Genomic DNA, 19,851 nt, shown 5'->3' on the forward strand with positions numbered 1-19,851 from the left:
CTTTATTCACTCTTCCCAGTCTATGCATTAGCGCTACTTTAAATGCAAAGGTTCCCCTGTAAACAGCACAGTAAGGGACGACGTAACAAAACCCTAAGCACCTTACTCAAACCTCTTAAAATCGTTTTCATAGAAAGCCTTGCACAGCACATTACTGATGCAAGCCACCAATGTCTTCCCAATTCACTAAAAAACCAGCATTTTTTCATTAACAAAGATCAGGTTCTCTACTGGAATAGCTTTGCCAACAAAACTCAACTCAAAATACTAAGGGAACGGCTTGTTTTTTACACTTCTTGTCACAAGCCTGAATGCCTCCAAGCCAGAAGGCACCCACTTTGCTGTGGAGAGCCTTATGGGGGACTTCATTAGCTGCTTTGTGCTTCTCTTTTGTCCAAGGTCATTCACGCCAAAGATCTCCTATGGCATGCCAGGGTCCTTGCCACTATGAGCAGAAGCCCACACACTTTGGGACTGGTGGTCTGATAGAGCAGAAAAACAAAGGTAATTTCCCTCAGAGGCACTATGCAGCACTTGGTTTTAGGCTCGTTTTGATGTTTCCATTGTTTTTTCTAAAACAGGATGGGAGAGAGTGTAAGCTTAGCAGACCCTCCCGTCTTCTAATCAGCCTTAAAGGAGGCAGATCACAATGAATCATGCTTACCCTGAACATGGTAGCACTCCTTGTAATCACACAGTACCAGCCTGCACAATCCAGTGCAAATAACTCCCACTTTGTTTTTAAAAAAATACTACAATGCCTTGTTATTTCATGTACAGTCTGCCTTTATCTTAAGCATACACATCTTGTTTTTTCTCATACCTAATTGATATGTTAATCATTAGCTCCATGAGGGAAAGGCATAAGCAGTGCAGTACTTTTCACCCCATTTGGTATAAACTAAAATCATGACCTTAGGCTGTAGTGCTCCTTATCACAGCACTTTACTGGGTCTGCAAGGACTGCAGTACAAGGGCACTGGCTTTGATGACAGAACCAGCCCATCATGTCCCAGGGCCCAGGCACGGATATCATTGTTAAGGTACGGACTTACCCACATGGGGAGCCCCCACTGGAAAGCAGGCTGTGAAAGCACCCAAGAGCTCTTCAAGTCCTCCCAGAAGTCTTGCTGCACGTCACTGGGGGCCATGGCCCTTGTCGAGGTATTCCAGGCAGACAGCTCACTTCAGGCAAGCCAAGGGGCAGGCTCAGTCAAGAAGTCAGCTGCCTGGGGAGAAGCAAGGTGCACACACCACCAGGGTCAGCCCAGTCTAGCACCAGCCAGCTGCAGGGGCTTTCCTCTTCCTAAAGCCAGAGGGCTAGGAGCATGAGAAAAGCAGCAAGTCTTGAAGTTTACTACTTCTTTAGCTCCAGCTGTGTGCTAGCACACAGACCCACTCTGAATGCGAACAAGTTACACTCCTAGCTGCTACAAGCTGTTAGCCAAGGCCTGCAACACACAAGAGGAAGCAGCAGCAAGCAGTTTACCAACCACTGCTACTTCAGATCAAAAACTTCCCATGATACCTGCTTGAACATCTGTTTACCATAGTAACAACTGTTCAGACCAGAAATATTAATACCACAATCTTCTTGTCTGGGAAGAAGCACACAGCAAAAAAGGGACCAGTAAGCCTTTTCCCACATGTGAATGAAACGGGTTTTATCACAAGCCACTTCTGCACCAAGAGCTTTGCTCTTGCTTGTCCAGCCAGCAAGCAAGAAGTCTTGCTTAAAATTGCGCAACACCATTTGAATAATAATTTCTTACAAGGTTAAGCGCTGCCTACAGCAGATTGCTAATTCAAGTCAGTCTGTGCATCTGGTTCTACCTTGAAAACATTCTTACCCAAGCCCATTGAAAGCCTTTCCATTCAGGATGGAGGCCAGAACAGCAAAAGTCAGCACAAGGGTGTTAGTCGCAGCCAAGGAATGCAGAGGTGACAGCAACTAGAAATCACTGTTTCCTGAGCCACTCTTTAGTGCCTAGGTCTGCAGACCCAGCAACGCAAGACGAAGCGAAGCCCAGCCCTGACCTCTCACACAGCCACGTGTCCAGGAGTAAATCCCATGCAGGCAGCAAGTGCAGAAGAAGAGATTACATGACTCGGGAACATGGACCCCAGGACTTCAACTAAAACTTTCATACTAGCTGCCAACACAACTCCTCTCTGCCCCAGGCCTCCTCCCCAAGAGGATCTCCAGGGCAAAGCCTGGGCACAGATGAGATCTAACTCCCTTGCCACAAAAGGCATTTAATTACTCTTTTTCCTCTCTGAGGATATTTGCTCATGCTTAACAGCCTCAAACCTGTCACATCACATTCCCTGGTCCCCCAGCTCCTTCCTGCCCAGAGGCTTTCACTGTACACACAGTCTCTACTGACACCGTATTTGTATTTCAGGAAATACCTTAGCATGCTCCTGAAACACATAGCAGTCAGAGCCAGATGGAAATACAATAGCCTACTTCCAAGCAAAAATACTTTCCAAAGCTGCAAAACTCTCAGAGAAAGTTAACAGCTGAATTGCTCTTAAAGGTCTTTTCCAACCCAAATAATTCTATGATTCTAAATTTCACAATCCTCAGCTCCAAATGTAAACAGCTGTACTTCCTAGAGCCACCTGAGCAAAAAAATCATGTAACAAGGAAGCTGCCAGTGCGTACAATGTGCGAATGCCCTTTGCCACCAGACAGTTGCTGCTGACCCAGCCCAGATTTCAGCCTGGACTCAAGCAGAAGTGACTGATTTAGAACCACCCACACTGGTATCAGACCTGCCCTCTTCCATAGCTGCATGACTATATCCACCAGGTTAGGAAAATTCCTGCCTTTCAGTTCCTGCAAGTCTGAGAAGCTCTCATGGTCACCCTTGAGAGCTGTTTCAGCTTTCAGGGAGCTGAACAGGCAATGTATTTCAGGGAAATTGCCACACAGGCATGCCAAGTGAGCCAGAGCCAATGCTGCAATAGCCACATTTCATATAAGGGTAAAGTTGTTCCCCACTTAGACACCGTATATGCTCCAAGCATGGGTTATGTCTGATCATAAACCGTGCAGACTTTCTTGCAGCTGAGCTCAGGGCTGGGAAAGAGGTGAGTTTCCTCACCTGGGCACACGTCATTTATGGAGTTCAACATCTCTAAAAAGCAGGGCTACAGGCACTTGTCATAGGAGAAAAGCATGCCTTATGTAGCAAGTACTGAAGTGTCTGCAGGATGTCAACAGGTATCAGTCAGCTCTCCAAAGCACTATAAACCCTGTTACACAGGTTAGAAAGTGTACAGGAGACGCCATGTAAGAAACCAGCTTCCCCTCAGCTCAAAAGTACAGACTTCACACCCTTCAGTTTTCTTCTAGACTGCAACAGATGCAGAGACATCTCCCAAAACTACAGAATTTGAGAACTTCCTCCAATATTAATTTTTTTTTTAATCAGTGAAATCTTACTTTACTGTTAAATCAAGGAGGCATTTTCCACCAAGTCAACTACAGGGCTAAGAACAGCACATTCCTCAGGCCTGAGTCTGTTTTCATTGAAAATCAGCATCAGTGCTGGATTTAAATAAGACCTGGCTTGGAAGGATTTACACAGCAAAAACTCGGTCTTATAAGAGTTTTACAAGGGTGTTGTGCGTAACACAGAAGGGACAAATTCCAGTTTTAAAGCAAAGGGACATTGCCACATTGACTAGTCACTCAGGGTAGCAAGCCTCTCCTTGAGCCCCCTGGGGCTCAAGAACCACAATCTATGTAGCGCTTGCAGCGCAGGAAAAAGGCTTTAGACACCCAGGCTAGGTGTCCAGCTGACGAGGACTGTCCAGAACAGCAGCCTCATTTAATTTCAGCCCGCTATGGAACCAGTCTTAGCCTCATTTAGCCACTTCGTCTGAAGCATGTTGTTTTCAGATACAGGACCTGATTTTGGAAACCCTTTTCTTTGCATCAGGCTTTTCTCAGATTATCCCCTCCTTAGGAGTAAAAAGCAGCAAAGGTGAGGCCAGATATCAGCCCCAGGAGAGTACTGTTTGCCAGCAAACAGCCCCCACTGTTTGTGCAGTCAGCTGACAGGAGCTAGGGACAGAGGGAGGTATGATACAGCAATCTTGGAGGAGAAAGAACACCAGGTTTTAATGCACACTACAGTATGAGAAGCAGGTAAAAGGAAAACTACCACGTGAAGTCTGTTTTTCTTTTCTGGCAGGACACCAGCCGTCTGGAATTGCAGGTCCTGAAGGTACGTGCAGTAACAGTTAAACTAAATCCTTGGACAGACTGCTTGGAAAGGGTCAACAAACAGAGGGAAACAGGAATTGCTACCTGATGCCCTCCAAATATACCTCTGCTGGAGAAGGCTCAGCACCGCATGGTTTCAGAAGCAAGAGGGTAACCACTGAAAGGTACAAGAGAGCCTAACCAGAGAGATTAGGATCCCCTCCTTTCCACACTCAGACCCAGAAAGAGGAAAAATCCACCCCTCTAGCAGAAGGTAATGACCATATCTAGGTGACCTGTTTGTTCTTGCAGCTGGCCAAACATTAGGAGGCAGGCAGCATCACTGTGACTGTTCCTCTTATCAGAGCCGGCTTTGCTGCAAGTAATCAACTTCCAGAAATAAGATTTCCACCCTGTGCATACAATAGGTCAAATGCAATACTGAGCTTTGTTTGCCTTGGGTTGAAAGGAAGGCTGCTGACAGAGACTGGTTCCCTTTGGCGCAGCATGGAATAGCCTCATCCATTACATTGTCATGTATCAACGGGGCCAGGGAGGCGGGGGCGGTGGGGGTGGGAATTAAATTGAGCAAATTGCTAACGTCAGCTAGGGCTTTCAAAATTAGTATGTCACTTTGTACTTTGGCTCATTCCACTTTTTAAAGCACAACATTATCAACAGTATTCCATTTCACCTCTAATTTACATAGACAAGAAAGTACTTGCTGACCAGTCAGCAGATCCTGTGGTTTCCTTATGCCAGTTGATAACGAATTATCCTACAACGAAAATACTGGTGAGGAAATTAAGTATTTTCTGGAATAAGGTATTTTCTTCCTCCTAGGCAAGACCCTGCTGCTCAAGAAGGCCCAGCTCCTTACACTGTGCTCCATGCAGGCACCATACTCCTATTGGTGTGCGTTTCCCAGCTTTGTCCTGGTGCAGGTGACTTCCCTCTAGTTACCCAAAGCGTGGTGTGAGATCAAATGGCAGACCTACAGTATTTCAGGAACTCACATCTGGACAGACTTCGTATGGACAAGACACAAAGACAGCCCTCAGTTTTTACAGTAGGGAAGGTGCAGATAGAAATTGGCACGTCAGTTCACAGAGCTAGAAGCTGAATCAGATACCCTTAGGGATAACAACCCTCAGACTCAGCACATAAATGACCAGCTCTAAAGGTAAAGGCTGTTGTTCATTAGAAATAAACAACTTGAACAAGTCAGTTATTAGCCCTTGCAAGATGCAAGAAATGTTCTTTCTTTGGAGACTTTCCTACCAGTAGCCTGTGCAAGCCCAAAACCCAGGTATCAAAAAACCAAACCAAAACCCCAAAACCATGGCCATGAGGTCTTCTGTGCCACCTCAGCAAGTCACCTAGCCTCTCTGGCTCACTGCTCCTCCACCTGGAGAAGAAATATATGCTTCAAGGCCTTTCATGCCCAACAGTGTTGTGGTAGCTAGCATGACTCTAAGGGGGTGCAAGCTTGCACACACTAGACTCCATCTACTCTAGGAGAAGGGACAAAGGACCAACAGCTGCCATTATCAGCTGCACTCTCCCTCTTCTACAGTGCTGTAATACGTGGAAGTCATATGGCCAACACCACTAAGTCTTAACGCATGAACTGCAAGCTGATTTCTGCAATTCAGACAGTCGTCATAGCTAACTAGTGCTACACAAGACAGTCTAGAGCAGAACATACTTGTCCTCCTTGTTCAGCATTGCTCTGAACTGCACCTTCCTCCAACAAGCCTTTATATATGTCCCCCTATTCAATGTCATATTGAAAAGATGACAATATCCTCCCTCTCTCACCTATTTCTGGTAGAGCCACTGCTTGCTTAACAGTAATAACTTTCTCTTTCCAGCCCAGGTGTTACCTGCCTTTGCCAAGCCTGACCCCAACAAAAGGCACCAAACTCTCCAGTCTGGGCTTACAGCTCCCACCTCCTGAGGACGCAGAGGAACAGGTACTGTGGCTGGGAAGAAGCATGGCTACAGCATGCATGCCACACACAAGTGGCATAACTCACATCAGTGCTGCTCAGCCTGAAGAGCCTTCAACAGCAGCTTCTGAAACAAGGTTCAGTGGTTCACAAGCTCTTCTGCAGTGTGCATGACAAAACCAGTGTTAACTTTAAGCTGTTTTCCTGTTACATCTCAGATGCAGCTTTATTTTTAATACAGAAAGTGAGCCATACGAGTTTTTTTTCTTCTCCAGGGGCCAGCTGGACAGGCTATGTCCATTGCTACTCCAGACAGGCCACAGATTGTTAGATTAAAAAAACACTGTCACCATGAAATGCTACTTTACCATCAGATTTTGAGAGCTCAACAGTAATTATTTCCATCTGTGTGATCCACTCAAGACCAAAATATGATGCATAATTACCTCCATACATAAGCATACCACCTACAATCCACAACAGAAGAGCCAACTCTGCAGTTTGCCTACACATTAAATTTAATGCTTTAAGTTATTTTAAGTACAGCAAATTTCTTAGTTTTCAATGTGGACACATTTGTTCAGAAATACTAATACTAATGCATTACTTGGAGCAGCTTAATTCATTAGATTAAGCTAAGTCATCTAGGAGAGAAAAACATCTGCTTGAAAAGAAAGCACCCACACAGTAGCTCTTACCAGATAACTGCTTGAAAACACCACAAGAACTGACAAGCCACATTAAATCATGCCAGACCAGCTAGGCAGACTGTAAGGACTTGATTAAATTTAGACATCATTTTTTTATATGAGGTTCACCCACACAGCATATATATAGCATAACAGGTTTTTTAAAAATAAGCTTTTTTAGGGACAACCATTCTGTCAGACACCCCTGGAGGTCATCATTAAACAAAGTCTCATTGAAAGCTCTCACAAGACTTCCGTTAAAGCATCACAGAACAAAGATCAGGTTCTAGTTTGACAGACTGGACAAAAAGGAGCAAGGACCAAAAAGGGTGTTTAACACAAGGAGAATAAAGAAAAAGGAAAAGCTTTTGCAGACAAACACCAAGTTATACCCCTACTTCATTTTACACACATTAATAAATGGGTTTGTGTGTTACATCCACTTCAGCAAAAGCAATGCAAATCGGAGACTCCCAAGGTGGTTTCAGGGACCACACATGGCTACAGGAAGGCAGTTTGAAGACTTACCAGAAGATTTTGGTTTGTGGGTTAGGTGCTGCTTCTGCAGAACTGCAATTGTGTTTGCTTAGATTTAACAACAAAACTGCCTCCTGCAGTGTAAGCCTGGGATCTCAGTGAAAGACTTAGGCACTTGTCCTTTCTGATTTTCCAGCCTACTCTTTTGTGCTGGTTCGCAGATTTGCGAGCAGAGCAGAGACCTGATCTGAGCAGAGGGCATTCACTGTCATCAGTTCCCTGATCCAGTCTGATATGAGATCCTTTAAGCCTCCAAGACAGCAGATCTGGCTCAAAGCCAGTCTGTCCAAAGCAGCAGACCCACTCTCTCTTCAGCTTCTGCATATCCCTTTCCGTGGCTACAAGATATTCTGCATGGGAGACCAGGAATTCTGCTCCCCGCCTCCACCCCCCCAGTACTGAGAAATGCCTGTTAGCCACACCAAAACTACATGTGTTTCCCAGGGAAAACCCTGATTACACTTCAAGTCCATGCGGATGAGAAGCATCACCATGCTGCTGCCTTCTTCTCAAAGGCAGACCCCCTTGAGGTTTTCACTCTTCTACGGGGGAAGTGGAACTCTTGACTTGTACCCATTCAGGTTCTTATTCACTCACACCAATTGTTTGCTGCTTATATTGGGGTCTTCTGACCAGACTGACACCAGAATATTCCTGACATCTTACATCACCTATAAATCCAGGGATGCTTTTATATACATTGGTCCAGTAGTCCATTTTAGCCAAGAATACCAAAAAAACCCCAGTTCTTGAAAACGTCCTCTCCATAGTCCAGCCTGTCGAGCCACCTATGTCAAGTTTCCTTTGGATTCACTGCAGTCAAAAACTCTTGCTGGGAACTTCTCAAGTTCCAGCTTCCCAAAAAATGAGCACTTTGAAAAGACCTTTGTCACAGCACGCTGCTGAGTAACATGAAGTAGTAGAGGGGCACAACTGGCAGTTATCTCAAAATGCAGCAGATGTGTACAGATCTCAGTCCTGAGCAGGCCCTAAGTGCAAGCAAACACTGTCCCAAGCCACGGCAACAACAGTAAGTGGACAATGAGCTTAATGTGCAATGGCCAAAGACAGCTTCACATAGTGGCAAAGGCCTCCAGGGAATTGTCTGGGCCCTGTCAATTTTCCAAGTGATACAGCTTTGATACCCACTTTACAGCAGTAGTATCTAAAGTGCTAGTGCCTTGCATAGCTGTAAAGCACTGACTTAGGTTTGGATCTGAAGTACACGTTAGCCTCATGTCTTCCCACCCCAGGTTAATCTGCCCATGACCGTGCCAGACCCAGCACATACAAACCCCAAGTCTCCTTTCCTTCCTGAGAGCAGCTCCCACCTAAAGCATAGTGCCTGGACGGCACCTCTACAGAAGTGCTTCCCACATTCCCTCCCACAGAACATCCCCTTCGGTAGCTCTTGCCACATTCTCTGCCACTCCAATGCAGTCAGAAGCTATAGGTACTTAAAGACTCTTCTCAGCAGTTCAGGTCTGTTAGTGATGCTCACTGCAATAGAGGAAGAGAGGCGATGATAGTTTCTGGCTTCCCAGCCTGGATGAGCATCTTTATCGCTGAATAAGACTGAAAGAAGGCACTGGAGTTGGCATGACAGCGTGCATCCCCATGCTGATGGTGAGAGGGTGGCTACACCCCCACGATGTATGAACAGAGATTTTACAACCAAAGCCTGTGAAACACTGACAAGAATAAACGTGGTCTCTAGGCAAGCGTCCTTACCAGCAAGGTAAAACCCCAAGATAAATCCTCCTCTTTCCAATGGGGAAAAGGACCACACCCAACCTTGCCAGGACCTCAGAGTTGCTGAGGCTGGAAGGGACCTCTGGAGATCAGATCCCCTGCTCAAGCAGGGTCAACTACAGCAGGCTGCCCAGGACCATTGTCCAGTCAAGTTTTGAGTATCTCCACAGATGGAGACTTCACAATCTCTGTTTGCAACCTGTGCCATTGTTTGATCACCCTAACAGTAGAAAAGTGTCATCCTGTGTTCAGAAGGAACCTCCCATGTTTCAGTTTGTGCTCCTCCAGTCCTGTCATTGGACATTACTGAAAAGAGTCCAGTTGCCTCCTCTTTATTCCAATCCATCAGGCATTTATACATATGGATAGACCCCCTGAGCCTTCTCCATGCTGAACACTTCCACCTCTCTCAGCTTCTCCTCATATAAAGATGCTCTGGTCCCTTAATCACCTTATCAGCCCTCCTCCGCCAATTGGAGCCTGTCCCAAGCACTGTAATGAGCCCCATGAGAGCTATGGGTGCCAGAGTAAACCAATGTACCATACTGAGGGGATGCAGCACACAAATGGACTAGCTAGCTGCCAAGCCAAGTTACAGCATCCTCCTTCCCTTTCCCAGAAACTTGTGTTTTTCCACAGAATATAATAGCTTCAGAAAACAGTAAAACCCGGGAATTATTCCAATGGCACTATCAGATCACTTAGACAGATATTCATGGGCTCAAGAAAACTGCTGCACATAAATTTGGTAGGAACTGTACATTTGAATATTACTAGCTTTAACCGTGCAGCCTTCAGTTGAAACTTATCAACCAAAAGACAGGCAGAATTAGAGTTGTAGCAAATCTAAAGCCAGCAAAAAAGCATGTATAACGATCTCAGCATAAGGATTCCCTTGAGTGATCAGCATTAAGGATGTTCAGCAGTTATCTTCCAACAGCCAGAGAACTCTTAAGAGACACAACAGCAAAATAAAGCAGGAAAACAGGCTATGAACAGAATTGCTACTTCAAAGAAGTCTCCACCTCCCCCAGCCCCATTAGGGCTGGGTGCTGGTAACCATATGACTTCAAGATCAACATATACTCATGTATTTGCAAGCCAGAAAGGGTCACAGTTACATTGCACCACAGCTGCTAGGCATACCTGTGTTTTTAGGTCCATCTGCATACACTGGTCCTGGAGGCGGAGGTGCATTTTGCCATCCATACTGGGGATAACCTTGATAACCTGGCTGGCCTGGCTGGTACGGCCCAGTAGGTCCAGGAGGATAGCCTGGGTATGGGCCAGGAGGACCACCTGGTTGCTGTGCATAGGGTGGGTAAGGGGCAGTTGGGCCCGGGCCAGGGTAGGGTGGAGGATTTTCGTAGTTCATGTAGGATGCAGAATCTGTCCTGCAGAAAACAAGGAAAACAAACAGAAGTGGTTTGCTTTTGCCTGCTTCATCCATGACCATATAATTCCCATTTCAGACTGCTCTCCAGGGGGCCCTACATTAAGTGTGAGACATAAACTTCAAAATACCTGGTCAAGTAGTGAGCTTATTCTAACCCTATCACAGGCGCAGAGACTGAACCAAAGTTGCTTCTTTAAAGTGACACGTGTTTAGCTCAGCAGCAAAGTGATTTGCTGCTTTCCAGTCATGCGTCGGCTATTTGCCCTAAGAAATTTAACAGTCTTGCAACTGCAACGCAAAATCTTCTGCTTCTACTCATGATTAAATTGCTTTTAAGAGAGAGTAGCAGTGATTAGTTCATGTTTCTGTCAATAATAAAAAAGAAAAACATGCAGAAATGCAGCCTGTTCCAGACATGTTTGATAGCCTCAACAGAAGAAAGAGTGAACACAAATGTCCACTATACTTCTGCTAATCATTACAAGCATCTAGACCAGCACTCTGGAGCAAGACCATATATGAATAATTTCCTGATGACACTGTAACCCAGGACATCATGTATTCTTCCAGTAATATGCAACTGAATCATTAAGCAGCCACAAGCAATCAGGATCTTGGGCTCAATCTCATTCAAAAAGCAACATTAAAGATACCTCAGAGAGCTGATGTTCATAAAACCTATGTAATGTATTACTCGTGGTACAGCCATCAAAAGACAGGACTGTCACAATAATGCACCTTTAATTAACCTCTAAGCAGCATGACTAAGCAAGCTATTTATTATATTAGGTTTCTGAAGCTTCTCCCTGTTTGAGAAGCAGAAGTGCCCTTAATACCATGTGTTCAGGAATCATCCTGACTGAAGTAGCTGTACTCTGCTGTTTCCTTTTACCATTGCAGGGTGCAGAATTACCATTTACCCTTTGCTGCAGACCTCCTCCCACACACCACAGGCTTCAGGGAGAAACACCTGGAGCATAATTTGTCTCCACTGAGACTCCCTGCTGCTGGCATGGAGGAGAGGCTGGCAAGCAGGCTCCTCTTTGGATGGTATTGGAAATGGCAAGCAGCTGGGCTAGACTGACCTGGATGCTCAGTACTGTGCCCCCGCTCTTGGGGATGCAGAGATTTTGAGTCGAGAGGAGACCATTAGCACATCCAGACTGAGCTCTGGCATGACACGGATGAAAGAATTTCACCTTTGTAACCCTATAGTGAGCCCAGAGCAGTCATCTGCCAGGCAGAAGCCAAGTTAGTCAAGCCTCCAGGGCTATGTTTAGCTGCTGCAGTCCCTGACAGGTCTGAAGCGAGCTTTGTTTGTTTATGGCTTGCTATTTCATCACCTCAGAGAGTGCTGACTGTCCCTCCCCAAGGAAGGATCCCTAGGCTCTCTGCTTATTTACACATTAATCCTGCCTGAACATCACTAGCTCAATGCTCGCTCCTGTACAGGCACCACAGGGCTCTCCCCTGCACACAGCCCTGTCCCACTCCCGCAGTAACAGCCAGCCTGATCCCATATGATGCCCAGGAGAGCACTGCCAACTGGAAACAACTTCAGAGGTGCACTCCAAGGGAACAGGGCTGATGTCCCTCCCATGACAACACTGAGAAGTCCTTCAGTCACAGCAGGATGAGTCTTCCCAGGCCTTGCCTGCCTGCAGTTGTCATTCACCTGAATTCATTCTAATGCTTCTCTTGCTGTGCAAGCCAGGCACAGTCCCAGTTAACTGCTAAGACAGTGCTGTTGCCTTTTAAATCATATTTCTGAATGTCTTTAACAAGAGTTTTAACAGTTTAAGCAACAGCAGGATTTATTTTTTTTTTTTGCATGGCCAGGCTAGCCAGACTGCTTAATTGCTCATTTTAAAAGACAAGCACAACATACATTTAACTTGCAGCTCTTTATAACTACTCTACTGCATTGCAACGCCTCTACCAAGTCTGTAGCAAGGAAATTCTCCCTTCAGAGAGCCAGTGAAAGGTAGGCAGCAAGCCCTACAACTCACTTCAATGCAACAAACTACAGAATCTGGATATAATGGATCACTAATGTTCATCAAACTCAGGAAACCATCCCAAAATAGCAGCCAAAAGCAAGTTCCAAGGGAAGAACAAGGCCAGAGTGAATGTGTGTGTGTACCTACACACCATTGCCCATGTCAGGGTAACCATTTGGTGCCCCAGCCAGATAGGGCCAAGGCAACCAGCAGACACTTGTGAACTCCCTCACAAGTTTGTTAGGCCTCCCTGAGCTGGTGTACAGCTGCAGCGCCCAATTCTAGTGTGAGGAGATCCAAAGCTCTGCTGCATGCCTTGTGGAAAACTGCCTCCTGTCCCACTGGAGTGACTGCTGGAGGCAGGAAGCAATGGTCACCCTCCTGAATTTAGGGATTCACCAAACCAGGGAGGAAGAATGTGCGAGCCTCCTGTCCCAGGCCAAAGAGCCCCAGCCCACTGTCTGCTCCTCAGGCAGGAGCCAGCCTCTCCACCCAGCTCCCCCTTCTTCTCTGAGCCCCTCCAGGTCTGCTCCAGGCTATAAGTTGGCATCCTAGATACCTATATGTGTGTATATATATATATATATATATATATATACACACATACACACAAGGCATTCAAAGGCAGCAAAGCACAGATCATGTTTTCTGTTCATAAGCCTTTTCTTAAGAACCCCCATGGCTCAGCTTGCTTTGGTGATCATTGCCAAGCTCCAAAGAGTCACATTCATTACTCTGGTTTTCCAAAGGTCCCCTACCTAAGAGGGTGGTCAGCTCAGCTCATTGTTTCCAGTGAAGTTCAGTGAAGTCCAGTCTTCCTTTCCATTCTTTGATATGCATCAGTTCTTTTACCTCCATTCAGTATCATTGCCATTTTAGTGCTGTTGCCATTTTAGTGTTTAGTGCTGTTAAAAGATGTTGCAATTCTTCAGTTGGCTGTGAACTCAGATTCAGGCAGTGGATAACAAACTCAGGGTCATCACACTACTCCCTTGCCACAAGGACTTGTTCTGGGAACCCTGGGGGCCATCCTCCACTGTCAGAGCTGGTCATTCCCTTTCCTGTTCCCTTCGGTACTCAAGCAGGGAGACTGTCCACCATCCTGTGGCTGCCTAGTTTCTGTACAAGCACCCACCATGGGACCATACTAACAGCCCTTTGAAAGCTGGTACAACTGCTGGTGGAACCACACAGGCAGAAAAACATCTCTACAGAAAGGTCTGAGATGGATGTCAGCTGTACAAGGCTGTACCTGGTAAAACTCACAAACCACAGAAAGAATGTGGTAAGATGAGCACCTGGCTAAAATGAACAACTGTGTGGGATGAGTAAAGAAAACTGCACATCAGCAGCTCCACAGGAAAGTGAGAAACCAGAAGGGTTTAAAAATCCCAGTCTGACAGTGACTTGAGCAAACACCAAAATGGTGGCATAGGGAACAGGAAAGAAATACCAGTGCTTTTTGTCTAACAGCTCCGTGTTAGCCAGAGTCAAAACAGTTTCTGAAGAGGAAGCAGGTTGGGAGTGGAGCTAGTAACTGAGCTTCTGCCTGTTAATGCAGCAGGGGGACTGAGAAAACTGGAGAGTCTACTAAAATCCAGACATGCCTAGGCAGAGATCACAGAAGAACAAGAGAACCGTGGAAAAGATGAAGAAAGAGACTAAGAAGGGCATATTCCACCCAGGCAAAAATTACTTTTCCCCTCAAAGTTGAGGGTAAAGTGACACAACTGAGATTAGGCAAGAAGACCGCATCCAGCAAGAACAGATTCAGCAGCAAATGTATTGGAGATTTGAGGAATGTGAAGAGAAAACTCCTGAAGAATTTATCAATGCATTCAGCAAACCCAGGAGGTGGTTGTGGAAACTAGGCCCCCCAGAGGTCCTAAGTACTACCAGTAGGCACACCCTCCCAGCCCCACCTCAGCTGTGAAGCTCAGCCTTTTCACAGTTGCCTTTGTCCCCAATTACATTCTCATGAAGAGTTTTTCCTTGTCCCCCACTTCCACTATCAGTTACTGCCACGCATAAACCCTTCCCCCTTTTTGAACTCTGTGACAATATTTAGATTTTCTTCATTCTCATGATCTCATACATGATTTTACATGCTTACTAGCCCTACCTGCTCACCAGGGTATCTATTTGCAAGGCAGAGCTCTGAATCATTAAGCAAGTACTTTTCAGACATACTTGAGCTCCTAATCAAATGTATTGGCAAGCTTTGCTGTGGGTTCTCACCCCAACTAGTGATTCCACGTAAGCCGCAACCAAGACCAACTCCTATGAGTTTGTATCAGGACTCATATCTGTGGGTTTCCCAATGAGCACCTCTCCGAGACAAAGCTCAAAAAAGCCAACGCATCAGTAAAGCCCTTTGTTTTACACGGCACTGCAGTAGGTCCATCAGGATGAGCCATTACAGCACTGCGCAGTCCCACCCAATGCGAAACTTCATTTAGCAACCCAGCAAAGAGATTTCCTGGACTGTCACTAAGCATTTGCCCTATCTGTTGCTGGTTAACAACTGAGAAATTACTAGGCCACCTGAAGAAAATGACAAAACATCTTCTTATTCCTCTCCCGTTCCTGTCGCACACCCTTGTCGTCGTCCCCCCCACCTTAGTACTTTTGCTACAAGGTAAGTTCATTAATATATCATTAGGTTTCCTTAAGCTATCTTCAAACTCCTTTGTTCCACACTGCTGAGCAAACACCATTTCCCCTACTCTAACAGAAAGATTTTATTTCTAAATAAGCAGCTTACCATATCTCCAAAGGCTGCACTGTCTCCCATAACGTATGCAAAAAATAAATCACTGGAGTATGCACACAACTTATCTTAGAGAATCGCAGAGTGGTCAGGGTTGGAAGGGGCCTCTGGAGACCATCCAGTCCAACCCCCTGCTAAAGCAGGTTTGTCTAGAGCAGGTTGCACACTCGTGCCCAGGCAGATTTTGAACATCTGCAGAGAGGGAGACCCCACAGCCTCTCTGGGCACCCTGTTCCAGTGCCCTGTCACCTTCAAAGATGTTTTTCCTCACATTCTGATGGAACTTCCTGTGCTGCAGCTTGTGCCCGCTGCCCCTTGTCCCGTCACTGGGCACCACGGGAAAGAGCCTGGTCCCATCCTCTTGACACTTGCCCTTAAGATATTTGTAAACATTGATAAGGTCCCCTCTCTGTCTTCTCTTTTTTCATATGTATTCCCTACAGAAAATACATATGGCACTATATGTGCCTGTATATATATAGACACACACAGACATCAATACACAAGAACCACCAGGAAGTCCCTCTACATCTGTAACCTCCTTGAGTACAGCTTAGCAAAAGGGGCAAGTACAGACCTATGATGCTTTGTATACACTACACTTTGTATTTAACCTGTCCATTTTGGCAATCAATACATGTTAGAGAAACAAATTTAATTACTAAGCTTTGAAAATACCTACTTCTTTCTGACTGCTTTAAACTTACTGCCTCACACAGAACTAGTCAGTCACTGCTCCTGACCCTCCTCTTCCAGCACACTCTTGAATTTATTATGTTTTTTTCTTCAGGCAAACCTCCCATGCTGAGGACTCTCCGCTTCTACAAAGCCTGTTCTATTCCTTGGTCATTCTTGCCACCCATTGCTGTGCCTTTAATTTTACCATTTGTCTGAGAGGGAGCAAGCAGGCTGCGTGAAGCTCTGCTGCACAGTGCTACTGCAGTCATCTGCATGTCCCTTTCCTAGCCCACTCCCAGGACAGGTCTTGCCTTACATCAAGCCAAAACAGAACTCAAGCCGTTCAAGTACTAACTGTAACTACAAGATCCTTCTGAGTGGGAATAGCTCATGTAGAGTGCTGCACATGTACAGCTAGGACCATCCTTCTCACACACACTGTTCACCGAAGTACCGAAACACAGTCTCTTCCACAAGTCTCTGAAAACAGCCTTAAGTTTCAACCTGGGAAAGCCTCATCATCCACAAGCTGATGCCCATTTACCTCTTTTTACAAATCTTTTTACATGATGGATTATGAAGCAAGTGAGATCTACCTTTATCCCATCTATGCTTAGGAATCACTGGGAAGGATCCCTCACCCCCACTCTGCCCCGAACTAGGGGAAAAAAAATAATTGGTAGCCTCATGTAGGTATGCCACCACCATCTTACTTCACAAGAGCAGCCCTGCAGAGCACAGCATGAGGGCCTGAACAGGTAGGCTTTTTGGTCAGAAGATAACATGATGCAGGAAAACAACCAAGAATGAAAAGAACAAGGGAAATTTCGCACAATAGAAGGAATGCTCTTGAGGGGTTCCCAAACAAAGAGCCTTCACACCCTGCCAAGACCCAGTTTCACCCTTTTCCTCTCCTTCAAAAAGCCACTTATAAGGCTCATGCTCTCAAGCATCTCTTCCGAGGTCAGCATAATTCTGGCCTTCAAAGTGACTGGAGACCAGTATGAATCTGCTTCTACCTGTTGGCACTGACCTGTTATCTTGGCAAAATTGAAAAGCGCATGCAGAGAACAACCACCTGCATTTTTCCACAGTAGGTGTTCACAGCTGCTAATCCACCTGCAAAAAAATACCAAGCCCTACAGACAGCTGCCTGCAAGTCAAATCTTTCAAATGCAATCTCCTGTGCAAGTGAATCAATTAAAATAAAAAGCTGTGTATGTGAGGGGGAGATGACAATCTAATCTGGGTACTGAAACTGGGTTAAATACCTTCTGTTGCATAGGGAACAGTGCAAGAAATAGTCCTCTGAAACAAATGGGGCATTAATAAACTAAAAAACCCAAAGCAGACTCGCGGTCTGGAACACCTAGACAATCTACACACACCCACACCCCAACCCCACCCCCAACAATTAACAGATTTTAGGAATTTAACAGCAAGAAGTTGTTTGCTTTAAGGACAGCTGAACAAGTACTACACCTCATACATTGCTCTGGTCAGGAGGAATCACATTTTGCGCATGTCAGATAGTGATTCAGCTGGCCTTTGCACAGATGGAGGGCATGGTGAGAGGCACAGATCCTGAGAAGGGCAACCAGGACACCCTGATGTAACCCACCCCTTCCAATGCCTGCAGCGCTAAGAAGCTGTTTTCCAATACAGAGCTCTAATGGAAAGTACATTTAACATCAACAATCCAGCTCCTGGCAACCAGCCTAGCATTTAAATTGCATTTCATATGAACAGTATCCAAATGAAAGAGAGCACAAGTGGCTTTTTAAGTGGCCCTGGTTCTGTGTTTCCCTCTTACTGGCTTCTTTGCAAATTCCATTTAGTGACTGCATGAAAGGTACATTAAGAATGAATTACAAGAGATTCCATTCTTGCTCAGCTCACTTCCAGGAAAAGCTTCCTCCCAGGTTTTCCCACCCACTTCACCAGAGTGGTCATCAACAACATCATCAACCCAGAGTAACGACTGAAAGGGAGCTGCACAAGATCTGCACCCATCTTTTCTGATAAAAGCTGCTCAAAACTGGTTTACTTCCCCAAATGCAGGTCTAGGCAGAAGTGAAAAGCTCAGCTTTGTGCTGTCAAAGGAAAACATTACTTCGTTCAAACCCATTTCCTTAAGGGGTGTCTGGGGCTACAGGATACTCCAGTCATTAGGAAGAGGTCTATTTCCTCACCTTTGTTCAAGAGCTGCCAGACCACAAAAAACTCAGCTGCTGTTATGAGTGGCTGAACCCACAACATCAGGCAGCTCCATCGAGTGAGCAGCACTGGTTTGGATGAACAAACATTTAACCTTCTGAGTTCCTGAGCCAGGTATTCACTCCTCCCAGTACCCTCCAGAGGTCTGAAGTCCGCCAGCCTGTGCAAACGGAGAGCACACCTGAACATGCGAGGCTGACACTTGTGTCCCTACAAGCTGTCCCACCCCTCCAGTCCCATCATCTGTCCTGCCTTCTTGGCAAAACCATGATTGATATGCATGTTTCCAGGCAATTTTGGTTTCAAAACCCAGGGTTTTGATCAGCTCTAAAGGACCTGTAGTCACATTGACAGTATTTGCCTCAGATGCAATGTCCTTTGTAGGGCTTTGCAGTCACAGGATCCATTCTTGCCGCTGTCTCCACAGGACTCTAACAATACAGCCTCACGCCCACACAGGTTTGAATGCTGGGATTTTCCTTCTGCAGACAAGCTTCAATGTCTCATCACTTGTTACGAATATACAAAACCTCTTCAGAAATACTACTCGCAACTTACTGCCTAGTTTTCCTGCTTGCAGTATGCTGTTCACTGTCCACCTACATGTTCTGCACGGCAGAAGAAAAGTATGAAGCTGAAACAGCTGTGTAGTTCCCACAATAAAAGTGTTAGTGAGAAAGAAATAATATTCAAATCCAACGCTCTGCTACTGTTATTACATGAACTGCACCTTAAGGGGAAAAAAATTCACATTTTTCAGACATCTGCTGAAAGGTTTTAAGGACATGCGCTTTAACACCAGAGACTAACAACTACAATGCTGGCAAGTACCACAACACAGCCCCTCCACTGTTACAAGCCAACACGCTTGTTGCTGACACACCAGGTGACTCTGCCCCGTTACAAAGCGCTTGTGGCAAACAGTGCAAAAAACCAAAGCCCTTTTACACAGAAATCACTGCAGATATGGGCATTAACATCTTGATTTCAGGTTTTGAATGCTTTTGCATGTGCTGCTCTTGTTGAAGTATTTGTATGAAGTGCCACATTAGATATCTCCACACATACATAAATATATTTTACTTTTAAGAGTATGCATCAAGACAGTTTCAAGATGCAAATACCAAAACAAAAAAAATAATCAATGAAACCATCTGATTGTCAAGTTAAACTAGACCCTGCAAATAATAGTTAAAATAAAGAAGCTCTGTTGGTCCAACTGAGGACAGAATGTGAAACAAACAGTATGCATGGGAAGACAATTAATAAGCACAGATAATACATTCACATGTGTTATTCAGATGGTGTTCTGGCAGCATCCCAGCAATGAAACAGCAGTAATCTTTCACAATAACCTCCCCAGCTCTGATCCGCTAAATCCATTAGTGTAAGATACTACCCGGACTGCATGATGATTTTCTACTAATCTCAAGTGGGAAACCCACTGAAGGGCAGCATACAGCTTCTAAGACACAGTAAAGTCAGTGTATGCAGACACAAATACATGCATTTTCTACAGCTAAGATCTCATTACTCAGATTTTTGTGACAGGCTGGAAAGCAGAATGAGACAACTTTTTTTCCTCATGTTTTCTCACTTCTGCTTTTCCACATCCTACATGCAGCTGTAACATGATGCTCTGCT

The 19,851-nt window shown here is 45.4% G+C and overlaps 1 protein-coding gene across 7 annotated transcripts in view; it reads right to left on the reverse strand.

The window, feature by feature from the left end:
• Positions 1-19,851, reverse strand: part of CYSTM1 (cysteine rich transmembrane module containing 1) — a 70,819-nt gene that overhangs the window by 7,920 nt on the left and 43,048 nt on the right. For 5 of the 7 annotated variants that reach the window (XM_056349912.1, XM_056349918.1, XM_056349915.1 and 2 more), the window contains exon 2: positions 10,293-10,540. In XM_056349912.1, coding sequence (XP_056205887.1) covers positions 10,293-10,540 — 248 coding nt within the window. Of the gene's footprint in view, positions 1-10,292; positions 10,541-13,300; positions 13,493-18,182; positions 18,208-19,851 lie in introns of those variants that run through there. The other 2 variants (XM_056349917.1, XM_056349914.1) reach the window with 2 other exon arrangements.

The sequence above is a fragment of the Falco biarmicus genome, chromosome 8 (assembly GCF_023638135.1).
Source record: "Falco biarmicus isolate bFalBia1 chromosome 8, bFalBia1.pri, whole genome shotgun sequence".
NCBI lineage: Eukaryota > Metazoa > Chordata > Aves > Falconiformes > Falconidae > Falco > Falco biarmicus.